At 48.7% G+C, this 18,467-nt stretch overlaps 2 protein-coding genes across 4 annotated transcripts in view; both read right to left on the reverse strand.

Annotated features, from left to right (window-relative positions):
* The window catches only part of LOC311111964 (uncharacterized protein), a 426,062-nt gene that overhangs the window by 105,670 nt on the left and 301,925 nt on the right, over nt 1-18,467 (reverse strand). The window lies entirely within an intron of this gene.
* The window catches only part of LOC311111953 (parathyroid hormone 2 receptor-like), a 58,328-nt gene that overhangs the window by 18,926 nt on the left and 20,935 nt on the right, over nt 1-18,467 (reverse strand). For both annotated transcript variants that reach the window (XM_084154893.1, XM_084154892.1), the window contains exons 7-10: nt 13,869-14,022; nt 13,532-13,592; nt 13,036-13,102; nt 107-201 (exon numbers count right to left, since the gene is read on the reverse strand). In XM_084154893.1, the coding sequence (XP_084011019.1) occupies nt 107-201; nt 13,036-13,102; nt 13,532-13,592; nt 13,869-14,022 (377 nt within the window). The remainder of the gene's footprint in view (nt 1-106; nt 202-13,035; nt 13,103-13,531; nt 13,593-13,868; nt 14,023-18,467) is intronic.

Genomic DNA, 18,467 nt, shown 5'->3' on the forward strand with positions numbered 1-18,467 from the left:
AAGGCAAATTTACTGAAAAGTGGTATTTATCGAATGTTTTTTCCTGCAAAATCATATAAATGAGATTGACTAAAGCAACAAGGCACTAATGAGACACCAACGCTACCTGCATTGCTTCCGAGTGTCATATCTCCCAGCATTTGTCTCTCTGATTTTTGTGGCCAGCACTCGCACAATATTCACAAACAAAATAAAGTTGAGCTGAAAAACAAAACAAAGCAAGCATGATTCACTGGTCATTGTAGTAGGCCTACCATTCTGTAGGTGACATGGTCAGATTGTCTCATTGCATCAATGTTCTTAAGGTCCAAATACTGTAAATCCAAATGTATTGTAATGGACCAGAACTGACCCATGCAGGCATCAAATAACATGAAATCAAATCAATCAATCCATTGTCACTTAATAGGTTGGGAAATAGAGTTGCAAAATTCAAATTACTTTCCCAAAATTCCCAGGTTTTCCAGAAATCCTGGTTGGATGTTTCCCGAATCAGGATGGAATAAGCAGGAAATCCAGAATCCTTCCAAACAGGATTTAGGGAAAACCAGGGAATATTGGGAAAGTTACCAGAATTTTACAACTCTATTGGGGTATCAAATATATTATTATTCTGTAGCATTTCCTCACAGATAATATATGACAGAGACAGAGGGAACTGAAGGCTTAGCCTGCAGCTGCACTCTGATTCACTCTGGTCCACACAGTCTGACTGTCCGGATCTGCACTGGGTCCCTGAGGAGTAGATGTCAGCCAGTCAGTCTGTCCTCTGAAACTCCTTCTACTGAACTAAACCCACTAATAATTATAATATAATGAGCACATTATCAGCACATCATTTAAAAGGTCTGAACCACTGCTTTGGCATTCTCACTCTCTGGAGCCTGGATAGAAAAACGAATTGTGCAGTACCCGTGGTCTAGCTCCTGGCTTAGACATATACAGTGCATTCGGAAAGTATTCAGACCCCGTGACTTTTTCCACATTTTGTTACGCTAAAATTGATTAAATTGTTTTTCCCCCCTCATCAATCTACACACAATACCCCATAATGACAAAGCAAAAACAGGGTTTTATATTTTTGTTATATTTATTTTAATAACGGAAATATCACATTTACATGAGTATTCAGACCCTTTACTCAGTACTTTGTTGAAGCACCTTTGGCAGCGATTACAGCCTCGAGTCTTCTTGGGTATGACGCTACAAGCTGGGCACACCTGTATTTGGGAGTTTCTCCCATTCTTCTCTGCAGATCCTCTCAAGCTCTGTCAGGTTGGATGGGGAGCGTCGCTACACAGCTATTTTCAGGGCTCTCCAGAGATGTTCGATCTGGTTCAAGTCCGGGCTCTGGCTGGGCCACTCAAGGACATTCAGAGAATTGTCCCGAAGCCACCACTGCGTTGTCTCGGCTGTGTGCTTACGGTCATTGTCTTCTTGGAAGGTGAACCTTCGCCCCAATCTGAGGTCCTGAGACGCTCTGGAGCAGGTTTTCATCAAGGATCTCTCTGTACTTTGCTCTGTTAATCTTTGCCTCGATCCTGACTAGTCTCCTAGTCCCTGCCGCTGAAAAACATCCCCACAGCATGATGCTGCCACCAGCATGCTTCACCGTAGGGATGGTGCCAGGTTCCTCCAGACGTGACGTTCAATCTTGGTTTCATCAGACCAGAGAATCTTGTTTCTCATGGTCTGAGAGTCTTTAGGTACCTTTTGGCAAACTCCAAGCGGGCTGTCATGTGCCTTTTACTGAGCCAGCAGTAAGTGGAGTAAGCACTGGAGTGTTTTACGCATTGCTGCGTACCGCTCTATTGCTGAATAAAACATTTATTCTGTGATTTACCCTCCTGCGCCTGACTCAGTCCAAAATCACCCGCTACAGAATGACACACCCAACAGCATCGAGTCAGCAGGAAACGGGAATATGCCTGGAGTCGTGGAGCGGGTCCGGGAGCATTCCAACATGCTAGCCAGCTTGGGCAAAGCGATGGATTGGGTTCTCCAGGTCGTCTTGACGCCTGGAGAGGAGAGGACCTGACCCTTCGAGACCAGCTGAGCGACCAAATCCAGACACCCACACCCCAGCACCCAGAGGGAATCACCTATCCCGACCGAGGGAGTACGACGGGACAGCGGCCCGCTGCCAGGGATTCCTCCTGCAGCTGGACCTCTATTTTCCCACCATCAGCCCGGCTCCCTCGGAGCGGGAGAAGGTAGCCACTTGAGTAATCTGTGATAAATATGTTATTATAAACTGGGTGGTTCGAGCCAGGAGGAGGAGGTCGTCGGGTAAGCTTGGCTTTATACATAGCTTGGCTTTGTCGAGTAAGGCTTAAAACTATGTATTTTGATTGTAGTTAGGTATTGTAGGTAGGTATCGTGGGTTGTTGTAGGTAGTTATTGTATGTAATTATTGTAGGTTAAGTATTGTATTCGGCGGTGCCGGGTGTAGCACGAAGCTAGCTAGCTAGCTAACTCACCTCCTGGACTAGCTGGCGAGTGGCTATTAGCAACGGTATAGTTGTTTCACGCCTGAGAGTGCCTATAATTACGCCAGCTGGCTGCCTACAATAATTACATACAATAATTGCCTACCATTCAGCTGTTTTCTAACCTCATTGTCTGAACCGTTAACGTTAGGTAGCAAGTGGCTACTGCGCTTGAAAATTAGCAAGCTTGTTGCAACCTGGATAGCTACTTGTAAACAATAGCTGGAACGACCGAGCGAACAGACGCGAACTGGCTGAGTCAATTCAGTGGCTAGCTTTGCACTTGGCTAGCTAACACTAGCTGCTAGGGGTAAGTCATAACCTACACTTGTGTTTTTTATTTTTTTTACATATTGATAGCCCGAGTCGCTCAAGGAATTCGGGACATGGGTGACTAGTTAACGTTAGTTTGGCTCTCTCTGTGTATTCGTGCCGTGAAAGGAGAGGTTCTTCTTTGTCTGAAAACAATGGCTAGCTAGTTTGCTAACTATTCTAGCTAGCTAACTAACTAGCTATCAGCAACGGTATAGTTGTTTCACGCCTGAGAGTGCCTGTAATTACGCCAGCTGGCTGCCTACAATAATCACATACAATAATTGCCTACCATTCAGCTGTTTTCTAACCTCATTGTCTGAACCGTTAACGTTAGGTAGCAAGTGGCTACTGTGCTTGAAAATTAGCAAGCTTGTTGCAACCTGGATAGCTACTTGTAAACAGTAGCTGGAACGACCGAGTGAACAGACGCGAACTGGCTGAGTCAATTCAGTGGCTAGCTTTGCACTTGGCTAGCTAATAGTAGCTGCTAGGGGTAAGTCATAACCTACACTTGTGTTTTTTTTTTTTCATATTGATAGCCCGAGTCGCTCAAGGAATTCGGGACATGGGTGACTAGCTAACGTTAGTTTGGCTCTCTCTGTGTGTTCGTGCCGTGTGTTATGACGAGGTGCCCGGACGTTTTCACGGAATAATACTGCACCTAGTTAGCTAGCTGAATAAACTGGGTTAGTCTATTCCTAGAAAACATTGAACCGCTGTAGTTTACAACAATTATAGTTTCTGAGGTGGAAGTTGGGAGAGTTATATTTGGGAGTTGTGGCTCTCTCCTTTCCCAGATGTTTAGTTCATTTTATTCCGATCTCCTCTGCATTATTGTAGCCATCTGCTGCAGCCTGTCAACTATGCCTCTGCCTATCCCTGTTCTCTCCTCTCCGCACAGGCTACACAAACGCCTCACACCGCGTGGCTGCTGCCTCTCTAACCTGGTGGTCCCTGCACGCACCACACACCTGGAGCTCCAGGTCTCAGGCAGCCTCTGGAACTGCCGTTCTGCTGCCAACAAGGCTGACTTCATCCCAGCCTATGCTACCCTCCAGTCCCTCGACTTCCTGGCGCTGACGGAAACATGGATTACCACTGAAAACACTGCTACTCCTACTGCTCTCTCCTCGTCTGACCATGTGTTCTCGCATACCCCGAGAGCATCTGGTCAGAGGGGTGGTGGCACAGGAATCCTCATCTCTCCCAAGTGGACATTCTCAATTTTTCCCCTAACCCATCTGTCTATCTCCTCATTTGAATTCCATGCTGTCACAGTCACTAGCCCATTTAAGCTTAATATCCTTGTCATCTATCGCCCTCCAGGTTCCCCTGGAGAGTTCATCAATGAGCTTGACGCCTTGATAAGTTCCTTTCCTGAGGATGGCTCACCCCTCACAGTTTTGGGGGATTTCAACCTCCCTACGTCTACATTTGACTCATTTCTCTCTGCCTCCTTCTTTCCACTCCTCTCCTCTTTTGACCTCACCCTCTCACCGTCCCCCCCTACTCACAAGGCAGGCAATACGCTTGACCTCATCTTTACTAGATGCTGCTCTTCTACTAATCTCACTGCAACTCCCCTCCATGTCTCCGACCACTACTTTGTATCCTTTTCTCTCTCGCTCTCCTCCAACACTACTCACTCTGCCCCTACACAGATGGTAATGCGCCGCCGCAACCTTCGCTCTCTCTCTCCCACTACTCTCTCCTCTTCCATCCTATCATCTCTTCCCTCTGCTCCCCATCCTTCTCCCTCCAATCTCCTGATTCTGCCTCCTCAACCCTCCTCTCCTCCCTTTCTGCATCCTTTGACTCTCTGTGTCCCCTATCCTCCCGGCCGGCTCGGTCCTCCCCTCCAGCTCCGTGGCTTGATGACTCATTGCGAGCTCACAGAACAGAGCTCCGGGCAGCGGAGCGGAAATGGAAGAAAACTAAACTCCCTGCCGACCTGGCATCTTTTCACTCCCTCCTCTCTACATTTCCTTCATCTGTTTCTGCTGCTAAGGCCACTTTCTACCACTCTAAATTCCAAGCATCTGCCTCTAACCCTAGGAAGCTCTTTGCCACATTCTCATCCCTGCTGAATCCTCCTCCCCCCCCCCTCCTCTCTCTCTGTGGATGACCTCGTCAACCACTTTGAAAAGAAGGTTGACGACATCCGATCTTCGTTTGTTAAGTCTAATGACACTGCTGGTCCTGCTCACACTGCCCTACCCTATGCTTTGACTTCTTTCTCCCCTCTCTCTCCAGATAAAATCTTGCGACTTGTGACTGCAGGCCACCCAACAACCTGCCCGCTTGACCCCATCCCCTCCTCTCTTCTCCAGACCATCTCCGGTGACCTTCTCCCCTACCTCACCTCGCTGATCAACTCATCCTTGACCGCTGGCTATGTCCCTTCCGTCTTCAAGAGAGCGAGAGTTGCACCCCTTCTCAAAAAACCAACACTCGATCCCACTGATGTCAACAACTACAGACCAGTATCCCTTCTTTCTTTTCTTTCCAAAACTATTGAGCGTGCCGTCTTTAGCCAACTCTCTTGCTATCTCTCTCAGAATGACCTTCTTGATCCAAACCAGTCAGGTTTCAGGACTGGTCATTCAACTGAGACTGCTCTTCTCTGTGTCACGGAGGCTCTCCGCACTGCTAAAGCTAACTCTCTCTCCTCTGCTCTTGTCCTTCTAGACCTGTCTGCTGCCTTTGATACTGTGAACCATCAGATCCTCCTCTCCACCCTCTCCGAGCTGGGCATCTCCGGCGCGGCTCACTCCTGGATTGCGTCCTACCTGACCGGTCGCTCCTACCAAGTGGCGTGGCGAAAAGCTGTCTCCGCACCACGTGCTCTCACCACTGGTGTCCCCCAGGGCTCAGTTCTAGGCCCTCTCCTATTCTCCCTATACACCAAGTCACTTGGCTCTGTCATATCCTCACATGGCCTCTCCTATCATTGCTACGCTGACGATACACAACTAATCTTCTCCTTTCCCCCTTCTGATAACCAGGTGGCGAATCGCATCTCTGCATGTCTGGCAGACATATCAGTATGGATGACGGATCACCACCTCAAGCTGAATCTTGGCAAGACGGAGCTGCTCTTCCTCCCGGGGAAGGACTGCCCGTTCCATGATCTCGCCATCACGGTTGACAACTCCGTTGTGTCCTCCTCCCAGAGTGCGAAGAGCCTTGGCGTGACCCTGGACAACACCCTGTCGTTCTCCGCTAACATCAAGGCGGTGACCTGATCCTGCAGGTTCATGCTCTACAACATTCGGAGAGTACGACCCTGCCTTACACAGGAAGCGGCACAGGTCCTAATCCAGGCACTTGTCATCTCCCGTCTGGATTACTGCAACTCGCTGTTGGCTGGGCTCCCTGCCTGTGCCATTAAACCCCTACAACTCATCCAGAATGCCGCAGCCCGTCTGGTGTTCAACCTTCCCAAGTTCTCTCACGTCACCCCGCTCCTCCGCACACTCCACTGGCTTCCAGTTGAAGCTCGCATCTGTTACAAGACCATGGTGCTTGCCTATGGAGCTGTGAGGGGAACGGCACCTCTGTACCTTCAGGCTCTGATCAGTCCCTACACCCAAACGAGGGCATTGCGTTCATCCACCTCTGGCCTGCTGGCTCCCCTTCCTCTACGGAAGCATAGTTCCCGCTCAGCCCAGTCAAAACTGTTCGCTGCTCTGGCACCCCAATGGTGGAACAAGCTCCCTCACGACGCCAGGACAGCGGAGTCACTCACCACCTTCCAGAGACATTTGAAACCCCACCTCTTTAATGAATACCTGGGATAGGATAAAGTAATCCTTCTACCCCCCCCCCCCCCCCCCCTAAAAAAAATAAAAATTGTAAAGTGGTTATCCCACTGGCTATAGGGTGAATGCACCAACTTGTAAGTCGCTCTGGATAAGAGCGTCTGCTAAATGACGTAAATGTAAATGTAAATGTAAGGTGTCTGCCCTCGTCTCCTGCTTCTCGGGGAAAGCCCTGGAGTGGGCCAAAGCGGTCGGGAGTGAAGGAGGAGACGCGTTGGACAACTACGGGGCGTTCGCTCGCCTCTTCCGGGTAGTCTTCGATCATCCCCCTGAAGGAAGAGAGGCAGGCGAGCACCTGGTCCATCTGAGGCAAGGGACGAGGACCGCGCAAGACTTTGCCCTGGAGTTTAGAACTATAGCGGCAGGGTCCGGGTGGAACAAGCGGGCCCTTATCTACCACTTCCGGTGCAGCCTGCGGGAGGACGTCTGAAGGGAGCTAGCCTGCCGGGATACCATGTTGACTTTCAACCAGCTGGTGGACATGGCCATCCGGTTGGACAACCTGCTGGCTTCCAGAGGACATCCTGGAAGGGGCCTGCCCGTTTCACCCCCCTGCAACCCGGATTACATTCCGATGGAGCTGTGTGGTGCAACGATCTGGGAGAACGGAGGACGACAGATCCAGTGTCACTCTTGTGGCAAGAGAGGACATTCTGCTGCACGTTGTCGTCAGAATTCTTCTGGATCTGGAGGCGGCAGGCAGGGTACTCTCGCGTCACCCCAGGTAGCGTAAACCCACACTCGTTCAGAGCCCTCTGCTGCGCACTTCACCATACACGTCAACTTCCCTGAGCACACGGTAGTTCCCCAGTATAAGGCGCTGGTCGATTCAGGTGCAGCTGGGAACTTTATGGACAGGTCTGGCAAGTGTCTTCACTGACATTTTCAACATGTCCCTGACTGAGTCTGTAATACCAACATGTTTCAAGCAGACCACCATAGTCCCCGTGCCCAAGGACTCTAAGATAACCTGCCTAAATGACTACCGACCCGTAGCACTGACGTCTGTAGCCATGAAGTGCTTTGAAAGGCTGGTCATGGCTCACATCAACAGTATTATCCCAGAAACCCTAGACCCACTCCAATTTGCATACCGCCCCAACAGATCCACAGATGATGCAATCTCTATCGCACTCCACACTGCCCTTTCCCACCTGGACAAGAGGAACACCTACGTGAGAATGCTTTTCATTGACTACAGCTCAGCATTCAACACCATAGTGCCCTCTAAGCTCATCACTAAGCTAAGGATCCTGGGACTAAACACCTCCCTCTGCAACTGGATCCTGGACTTCCTGACGGGCCGCCCCCAGGTGGTAAGGGTAGGTAACAACACATCTGCCACACTGATCCTCAACACGGGGGCCCCTCAGGGGTGCGTGCTCAGTCCCCTCCTGTACTCTCTGTTCACCCATGACTGCATGGCCAGGCACGACTCCAACACCATCATTAAGTTTGCCGACGACACAACAGTGGTAGGCCTGATCACCGACAACGATGAGACAGCCTATAGGGAGGAGGTCAGAGATCTGGCCGTGTGGTGCCAGGACAACAACCTCTCCCTCAACGTGACCAAGACAAAGGAGATGATTGTGGACTACAGGAAAAAAAAGAGGACTGAGCACGCCCCCATTCTCATCGACGGGGCTGTAGTGGAACAGGTTGAGAGCTTCAAGTTCCTTGGTGTCCACATCACCAACGAACTATCATGGTCCAAACACACCAAGACAGTCGTGAAGAGGGCACGACAAAGCCTATTCCCCCTCAGGAGACTAAAAAGATTTGGCATGGGTCCTCAGATCCTCAAAAAATTCTGACTGGTTGCATCACCGCCTGGTATGGCAACTGCTTGGCCTCCGACCGCAAGGCACTACAGAGGGTAGTGCGTACGGCCCAGTACATCACTGGGGCAAAGCTTCCTGCCATCCAGGACCTCTATACCAGGCGGTGTCAGAGGAAGGCCCTCAAAATTGTCAAAGACTCCAGCCACCCTAGTCATAGACTGTTCTCTCTGCTACCGCACGGCAAGCGGTACCGGAGTGCCAAGTCTAGGTCCAAAAGACTTCTCAACAGCTTCTACCCCCAAGCCATAAGACTCCTGAACAGCTAATCATGGCTACCCGGACTATTTGCACTGCCCCCCCACCCCATCCTTTTTACGCTGCTGCTACTCTGTTAAGTATTTATGCATAGTCACTTTAACTCTACCCACATGTACATATTACCTCAACTACCTCAACTAGCCGGTGGCCCCGCACATTGACTCTGCAACGGTACCCCCCTGTATATATAGCCTCCCTACTGTCACTTTATTTTACTTCTGCTCTTTTTTTTCTCAACACTTTTTTTTGTTGTTGTTTTATTTTTACTTTTTTTGTTTAAAATAAATGCACTGTTGGTTAAGGGCTGTAAGTAAGCATTTCACTGTAATGTCTGCACCTGTTGTATTCGGCGCATGTGACCAATAAAATTTGATTTGATTTGATTTGAGGTCTTTAGCTAATAGGTTATGTATCACATTGGTTCCCCTACCCATTCCATTGCCCATCAAAGCACTTGACAGTCGACCATTAGGGTCAGGTTTTGTTAAGGAGGTTACAGCACCAGTCACGATGATTATGCAGGAGACCCATAGGGAGCAAATCACTTTTTATATTATTGAGTCCCCTGATTTCCCTGTTGTGTTGGGCCTTCTCTGGCTAGCACTACACGACCCCACCTTTTCATGGCCACAAAGGGTTCTCACGGGGTGGTCGCGAGAGTGTCAGGGTAGGTGTCTAGCTGTTTCCATTGGTGCAACCACGGTGGAAAGTCCAAACACTACCTCCACCGTGCGCATTCCCCCCGAATACCTCGACTTGGCGCACACGTTTTCCAAAATGCAGGCGACCAAATAACCACCTCATCAGGCGGGGGATTGCGCGATAAACCTCTGGTTAGACGCTGTGCCTCCCAGGAGTTATGTCTATCCCCTGTCGCAGGCTGAATGGAGGCTATGGAGACATACGTCCCTGCGCCAGGGGTTCATACGTCGCTCCACTTCACCCGCCTCCTCAAGTTTATTTTTCGTGAAGAAGAAAGACGGAGGTCTGCGCCCTTGCATTGATTACCGGGCACTTAATCAAACGACCATTCGCTATAGTTACCCTCTACCACTCATCTCCTCTGTTATCGAATCAATGCATGGGGCGCGCTTCTTCACGAAATGAGATCTCCGGAGTGTGTACAACCTGGTGCGTGTCCCGGAAGGGGACGAGTGGAAGACAGCATTCAGCACAACCACTGGGAATTACAAATACCTGGTGATACCGTACGGGTTGATGAATGCTCCATCCGTCTTCCAGTCCTTTGTGAACGAGGTGTTTCGTGACATGCTTGGTCGCGGTGTGGTGGTCTACATCGATGACATTCTGGTGTATTCCGCTACGCGCGCCGAGCATGTGCCCCTGGTTCGCAGAGTGCTGGGCCGACTGTTGGAACATGACCTTTATGACAAGGCAGAAAAGTGTCTGTTCTTCCAACAGTCCGTCTCCTTCCTCAGATCCCACAGCTGTTGGCTGTTGTCAGAGCCCTGACCGCGTGGAGGCACTAGCTCGAGGGGGCGAAACACCCTCTCCTCGTCTGGACTGACCACCGTAACCTGGAGTACATCCGGGCAGCGAGGAGGCTGAACCCTCGCCAGGCCAGGTGGGCCTTGTTCTTCACCCAGTTTGATTTCACGTTGTCATACATACCAGGTACTAAGAATGTGAAGGCAGACGCACTGTCACGGCTGTACGCCACAGAGGAGAGGCCCATAGACAACACCCCAATACTCCCGGCCTCCTGCATTGTGGTGCCGGTAGTGTGGGCGGTGGACGCGGACATAGAGCGGGCGTTATGCACAGAGCCATCTCCACCTCAGTGCCCAGCTGGGCTGTGGTATGTGCCGTCTCTTGTCTGTGATCGTCTGATCTATTGGGCACACACGTCCCCCTCCTCTGGTCACCCAGGTATCGGCCGTACAGTGCACCGCTTGACAGGGAAGTACTGGTGGCCTACCTTGGCTAAGGACGTGAGGGTGTATGTCTCCTCCTGCTCGGTGTGCGCCCAGAGTAAGGCACCTAGGCACCTCCCAGCGGGTAAGTTACATCCCTTACCATTTCCACAACGGCCATGGTCCCACTTGTCAATTGATTTCCTAAATGATCTTCCCCTCTCTCAGGGTAACACCACCATCCTGGTTGTTGTGGACCGCTTTTCTAAAGCCTGCCGCCTCCTTCCTCTGCCCGGTCTCCCCACGGCCCTGCAAACTGCGGAAGCCAAGTTTACTAACGTCTTCCGGCACTTCGGGGTGCCAGAGGACATAGTGTCTGACCGGGGTCCCCAGTTTATATCTAAGATCTGGAAGGCGTTCATGGAACGTCTGGGGGTCTCGGTCAGCCTGACCTCTGGGTTTCACCCGTCTAATGGGCAGGTGGAACGGGTGAATCAGGATGTGAGTAGGTTCCTGCGGTCCTACTGCCAGGACCGGCCGGGGGAGTGGTCGGTGTTCTTGCCATGGGCCGAATATGCCCAGAACTCTCTCCGCCACTCCTCCACTAACCTATCTCCATTTCAATGTGTTTTAGGTTATCAGCCGGTCCTGGCACCGTGGCATCAGAGCCAGACCGAAGCTCCTGCGGTAGATGACTGGTTTCGGCGCGTGGAGGAGACGTGGAACGCTGCCCACGTCCACCTCAAGCGCGCTGTGTGTCGCCAGAAGCCCAACACTGACCACCACCGCAGTGAGGCCCCGGTCTTTGTACCGGGTGATCGGGTCTGGCTCTCGACCCGGAATCTGCCCCTCCGCCTGCTCTTCTGGAAGCTGAGCCTGCGGTTTGTGGGGCCGTTCAAAGTCCTGAGGATATAGGTTACTACTCCCTCCTGATTACCGTATTAACCCCTCGTTTCACGTGTCTCTCCTCAGGCCGGTGGTGGCTGGTCCGCTCCAGGAGTCTGAGGTGCGGGAGGTCCCTCCTCGCCTTGCTCCGCGTCCTCCTGGCCGTCCCCGAGGCCGGTGCCAGCGCATTGCAAGGGGGGGGGGGGGGGGGTTTACTGTCACAACTTCCTCCGAAGCTGCCTCCTCTCCTTGTTCGGGCAGGCTTTGGCGTTCGTCGTCACCGGCCTTCTAGCCACTGCCGCGTCTCATCTCGTCATTCTATTTGTTTTGTCTTGTTTATTATACATCTGGTTCATATTTCCTCATCAGTACCTGTATAAGTATTCCCTCTGCCCCCCTTGTCTTTGTTTATTGTGGAGGTTACATTAGCTCGGTGGAGCTATATTGTATTGTGTATCGCCGGGATATTCACCCGTGTGCCTTGTTTTCCCCAGTGCACCGTTTTCCCGCACTGGAGTGTTTTACGCATTGCTGCGTACCGCTGTATTGCCAAATAAACCATTTATTCTGTGATTTACCCTCCTGCGCCTGACTCCGTCCAAAATCACCCGCTACATTATGTAAATAAGGTATCAGTTTTTTTATTTTTAATAAATGTGCAAAAATGTCTAAAAACCAGTTTTTGCTTTGTCATTATGGGGTATTGTGTGTAATGAGGGAAAAATAATAATTTCATCAATTTTAGAATAAGGCTGTAATGTGGAAAAAGTCAAGGGGTCTGAATACTTTCCGAATGCACTGTATTCCTCTCTCCGCCGGATATTGGGTTTCAATCCCCACTCCAACCGTTGAATCTGTTAATCCCACCTGCCTGTCGCCCCCTCTGTCATTTCGGTCTCAATAAAGATAAATAAATAAACAAGATTCTGGGCATTGATACACAGCATATCAAATTAACTCCCTCACCATTATCTCTAATCATGTAATTTCAACCATGATATCATTGAACTTGTATCATCAAAGGTTTGGATGAGATTCATTTTAATCGTAAGGCAGGGCTGTAGACTGTATTCCATTTGATTTCATTAGGATAACCTAAGTCCTTGGTCCACCTCATGCGGCAGGTTAAGAGCAATAGTATTGAAAGAGATGGAAATGTATGTATCTCTGCTGAGGCTGAGCCGGTGGTGTCAGTTTGAGAGTGTATACACTAGGCTTAGGTACTCAGGTAGGGGACAGTTATACTGTACACTAGGGAGTCACTATGGAGCAGGGACAGGTATACTGTACACTAGGGAGTCACTAGGCCACTAAGGAGCAGGAGGAACGTATACTGTACACTAGGGAGTCACTAGGCCACTAAGGAGCAGGAGGAAGTTATACTGTACACTAGGGAGCTGTATAGAAAATAAAAAGCTTTTTTTAAAACCAAGATATGAGTTAGCAATGTAACTTTCTAGTAATGGATGCAAACTACCGGATTCTGGCTATGAATGATGAATTAGGGAGAGGCATTATCATGTTTTTTACTGCAATTGATGTCACTTACACCAATGGCTGTAAGGATGGGAACTTGATAGATCCATTTAATGTTACCCGCACTTAACTCCCAGCATCTGTTTAGAGAGAGAGAGAGAGAGAGTGAGATTAGAGTACATTTGTACTGCAGGAGTTCCTTACTGCTCTCAAAACAGTATGTCGTCGTGCAACAAACGTGTAGTCTCTCTTGCCAGACTCAGGGCGCTCCGCATGCACAGCGGCTGTGAGAAGAGGCTAAAAAAAGTGTAATGTTGTCATGTCAAAGGTGTACAGCTGCAACAATAAGGCAAGTAGGCCGCTGACTGTGACTGAGAACAAGAGTACTGCATCACCTCGGGAGATCCTATTTCCAAACCAGATGATTGCGGGGAGCCTAAACAGCTGATGCAGTTCATCTCAACAGGGTCCTGCATGCTACGCTGGGCTCCTCTCCTGTGTTGCTGGAGGTGTCTGTGGAACATGGATATGGTAGGTGAAGGAGGAGGTTGAGTGTCACTCTCACCCACCGTGCGTCTGCCAGCGTTGCCCGGACAACAGCCCAGGCGGCGACAAAGAGAGCAGGGACACCTGGAATTAGAGAGGACAATGATTGATTACTGCGGTCTCAAGATCTTACAAGATTCAGTACGCTGAATACATTTAATTGATACTGGCAAGAGCAGTGGGATTTTTTCTTCTTTTAAGATATTAAATTATTCCCATGCACCTGCAACAAGCAAACTGATATGTGTGAGTGCTTTTCCTGTTTTGAATAACAGCTATATTAACAGGTGGCCGTCAACAACATGAGCGCTGTGGTGATTGGATGACTGCATGTGTTTCTAAGACGGCAGAGCAGCTCACCCCATCCAATCAGGGTAAAGCCCCACAGGTATTTGGTGTCCGAGTAGAAGGCCATGAAGATGAGGCTGTGGAGGTACAGCCCCTCTACCAGGATCCAGTAGTAGTTGGTTGCCAGGAAGTAAATGAAGAGCAGCACAGTGATCTTGCATCCAACCTGGTAAAAACAACAGCTTGTTAAAACATCCTGTAGTGCAGAGCTGTGGTCCAGTGGTAACACTTTCGTCTCCATACACATACAGTATGCACCCCCCCTGCCGGCAACCAGGGTTCAATCCCTGCATGCTCCCTTCTCACTGTGTCTCCTCCTCGTCACTTATCTCCCACTCTAATCTATCTGTCAATAAAGCACAATTGAAAGGATGTGATTGTTAGCCTAGCCACACGAGCTGAACCACACAGAATGCTTTGTGACGGCAAAACATATCCCGACTGATTGAATTATTAGTCATAGTAGGGATATCAGATGTGTTGGTGCCTACAGTTTTAGCTGCAAACAGATGTTTGTTCATCTATGCACAAATTGTCACATCTGTATTATGTTTGTCATGATTTACCTGCTGAGTGAATAGTATTTGTTTTTCTAGTAATACAAACTAGATAGTTAACTAAATAGTATGTTTTTCTAGTAATAATAAATTAAGTTATCGGAAAAGAAAAACCTTTGAATGTTATTCTCTTTACTTGATGTTGGTCTGTCGTGATGATGGATATTTGTATAGAGAGTTCAGTTCAAGCTAAGGATTATGAGGACGACACAGAAAATGACTGATGCAGTGTTGTTTTCTGTTAAAGTCATATGGCGTTGCCACCGCAAGGTCCTCAACATTATCAAAACATTGGTTACGTATAGGAGTGACATGGGTTTGAATCCCCACCCCAGCCACTTTCTCCCCTCCACAAACTATACGTCTACATTCTGAACTATCTAAATAAAGATACAAATATGGAAAAAGACAAGTCTCTGGGCCTGTCTGAATACCCCTACTTGCGTTCTAAATAGTACTCTGATTGGGTATGCAAAAACCGAAAGATACAGTGGGGAAAAAAAGTATTTAGTCAGCCACCAATTGTGCAAGTTCTCCCACTTAAAAAGATGAGAGAGGCCTGTAATTTTCATCATAGGTACACGTCAACTATGACAGACAAATTGAGGAAAAAAAATCCAGAAAATCACATTGTAGGATTTTTAATGAATTTATTTGCAAATTATGGTGGAAAATAAGTATTTGGTCAATAACAAAAGTTTCTCAATACTTTGTTATATACCCTTTGTTGGCAATGACACAGGTCAAACGTTTTCTGTAAGTCTTCACAAGGTTTTCACACACTGTTGCTGGTATTTTGGCCCATTCCTCCATGCAGATCTCCTCTAGAGCAGTGATGTTTTGGGGCTGTCGCTGGGCAACACGGACTTTCAACTCCCTCCAAAGATTTTCTATGGGGTTGATATCTGGAGACTGGCTAGGCCACTCCAGGACCTTGAAATGCTTCTTACGAAGCCACTCCTTCGTTGCCCGGCCGGTGTGTTTGGGATCATTGTCATGCTGAAAGACCCAGCCACGTTTCATCTTCAATGCCCTTGCTGATGGAAGGAGGTTTTCACTCAAAATCTCACGATACATGGCCCCATTCATTCTTTCCTTTACACAGATCAGTCGTCCTGGTCCCTTTGCAGAAAAACAGCCCCAAAGCATGATGTTTCCACCCCCATGCTTCACAGTAGGTATGGTGTTCTTTGGATGCAACTCAGCATTCTTTGTCCTCCAAACACGACGAGTTAAGTTTTTACCAAAAAGTTATATTTTGGTTTCATCTGACCATATAACATTCTCCCAATCCTCTTCTGGATCATCCAAATGCACTCTAGCAAACTTCAGACGGGCCTGGACATGTACTGGCTTAAGCAGGGGGACACGTCTGGCACTGCAGGGTTTGAGTCCCTGGCGGCGTAGTGTGTTACTGATGGTAGGCTTTGTTACTTTGGCCCCAGCTCTCTGCAGGTCATTCACTAGGTCTCCCCGTGTGGTTCTGGGATTTTTGCTCACCGTTCTTGTGATCATTTTGACCCCACGGGGTGAGATCTTGCGTGGAGCCCCAGATTGAGGGAGATTATCAGTGGTCTTGTATGTCTTCCATTTCCTAATAATTGCTCCCACAGTTGATTTCTTCAAACCAAGCTGCTTACCTATTGCAGATTCAGTCTTCCCAGCCTGGTGCAGGTCTACAATTTTGTTTCTGGTGTCCTTTGACAGCTCTTTGGTCTTGGCCATAGTGGAGTTTGGAGTGTGACTGTTTGAGGTTGTGGACAGGTGTCTTTTATACTGATAACAAGTTCAAACAGGTGCCATTAATACAGGTAACGAGTGGAGGACAGAGGAGTCTCTTAAAGAAGAAGTTACAGGTCTGTGAGAGCCAGAAATCTTGCTTGTTTGTAGGTGACTGTCACGGATTCTGCCGAGGCTGCTCCTCCTCCTTGCTCGGGCAGGCTTCGGCGTTCGTCGTCCCCGGAGTACTAGCTGCCACCGCTGGATGTTCTCGATAGTTGTTTGGTCTGGTCTTGTGTGTGCACCTGTTTCGTATTGAGTATTGATTATGTCACCTATAAGTTTCCCTTTTGGTTTGTTTGCAGTTGTGTGTAATTGTCCGCCTGTCCGATTGGTGTCTCGTTAGATGTTTAGTGTTTTACGCGTGTGTGCGTAATCGTTCGCCTCCTTTGTTTAGAGGCCTTTTGTTTTGACTTTGTGCATTCTAAGTAAAGTCATTTTGGACTTAGCCTCCTTGTCCTGCGCTTGACTCCACCACTGCATCCACATCAATTTTCGTGACAGTGACCAAATACTTATTTTCCACCATAATTTGCAAATAAATTCATTAAAAATCCTACAATGTGATTTTCTGGATTTTTTTCCCTCAATTTGTCTGTCATAGTTGACGTATACCTATGATGAAAATTACAGGCCTCTCTCATCTTTTTAAGTGGGAGAACTTGCACAATTGGTGGCTGACTAAATACTTTTTTTCCCCACTGTATATAGTATGTGACATTTCTAAAATGTATGCTGTAAACGCCAGGATTTCATATTTCTAATATACATTCACTAGGATGAATTCGCTGCACACTGAAGAGAATTGTCTTTCTAGACTCACATGTTTGACTACAGCTGATAATCAAGTACCAAAATGAACGAATGGCGGGAAACAACACAATTGACTATCGCCCCATAGCACTCACTTCTGCCATTATGAAGTGCAGTCTAGTTAAGGAACACATATCACCTCCACATTACCCGACACCCTAGACCCACTGCAATTTGCATACCGCCCCAATAGATCCACGGATGACGCAATCGCCTGCACACTGTCCTATCCCATCTGGACAAGAGGAATACCTATGTAAGAATGCTGTTCATTGACTACAGCTCAGCCTTCAACACCATAGTACCCTACAAGCTCATTATTAAGCTCAGGGCCCTGGGTCTGAACCCTGTGCTGGGTCCTAGACTTCCTGGCGGTAGGCAACAACACCTCCACTACACTGATCCTCAACACAGGGGCTCCACAAGTGTGCATGCTCAGCCCCCTCCTGTACTCCCTGTTCACCCATGACTGCGTGGCCACGCACATCTCCAACTTAATCATCAAGTTTGCTGACGTCACAACAGTGGTAGGCCTGATTACCAACAACAACGAGACAGTCTACAGGGAGAAGGTGAGGGCCCTGGCGGAGTGGTGCCTGGAAAATTACCTCTCCATCAACGTCAACAAAACGAAGGAGCTGATCGTTGACTTTAGGAGACAGCAGAGGGAGCACGCCCCCATCCACATCGACGGGGACGCAGTGGAGAAGGTTAAAAGCTTCAAGTTCCTCGCCGTACACATCACTGACAATCTGAAATGGTCCACCCACACAGACAGACAGTTCTTCAGGAGGCTGAAGAAATTCGGCTTGGCCCCTAAGACTATCACAAACTTTTACAGATGCACCATTGAGAGCATCCTGTCAGGCTGTATCACCGCCTGGTACGACAACTGCACCGTCCGCAACCGCAGGGCTCTCCAGAGGGTGGTGCGGTCTGCCCAATGCATCACCAGGGGCACACTGCCTGCCCTGCAGGTCATCTACAGCACCCAGTGTCACAGGAAGGCCAAGAAGATCATCAAGGACCTCAGCCACCCGAGCCACGGCCTGTTCACCCCGCTATCATCCAGAAGGCGAGGTCAGTATAGGTGCATCCAAGCTGGGACCGAGAGACTGAAAAATAGCTTCTATCTCAAGGCCATCAGACTGTTAAATAGTCACCACTAGCCGGCCTCTGCCCAGAACCTGCCCTGAACTTTAGTCACTGTCACTAGCCGGCTACCACCCGGTTACTCAACCCAGCACCTTAGAGGCTGATGCCCTATGTACAGTACATAGAAATTGAACACTGTTTTACCCACTTCATATGTATATAGTGTATTATAGTCAAGGCCTATCCTATTTAACTATTGCTGTACAAATACTATTCTATCCACATACTATCCATAATTTCCGTAATGTCTATACATGCCATCATATACATATATACAGTGGGGAAAAAAGTATTTAGTCAGCCACCA

Source organism: Coregonus lavaretus (assembly GCF_964263955.1).
Source record: "Coregonus lavaretus genome assembly, chromosome: 38".
NCBI lineage: Eukaryota > Metazoa > Chordata > Actinopteri > Salmoniformes > Salmonidae > Coregonus > Coregonus lavaretus.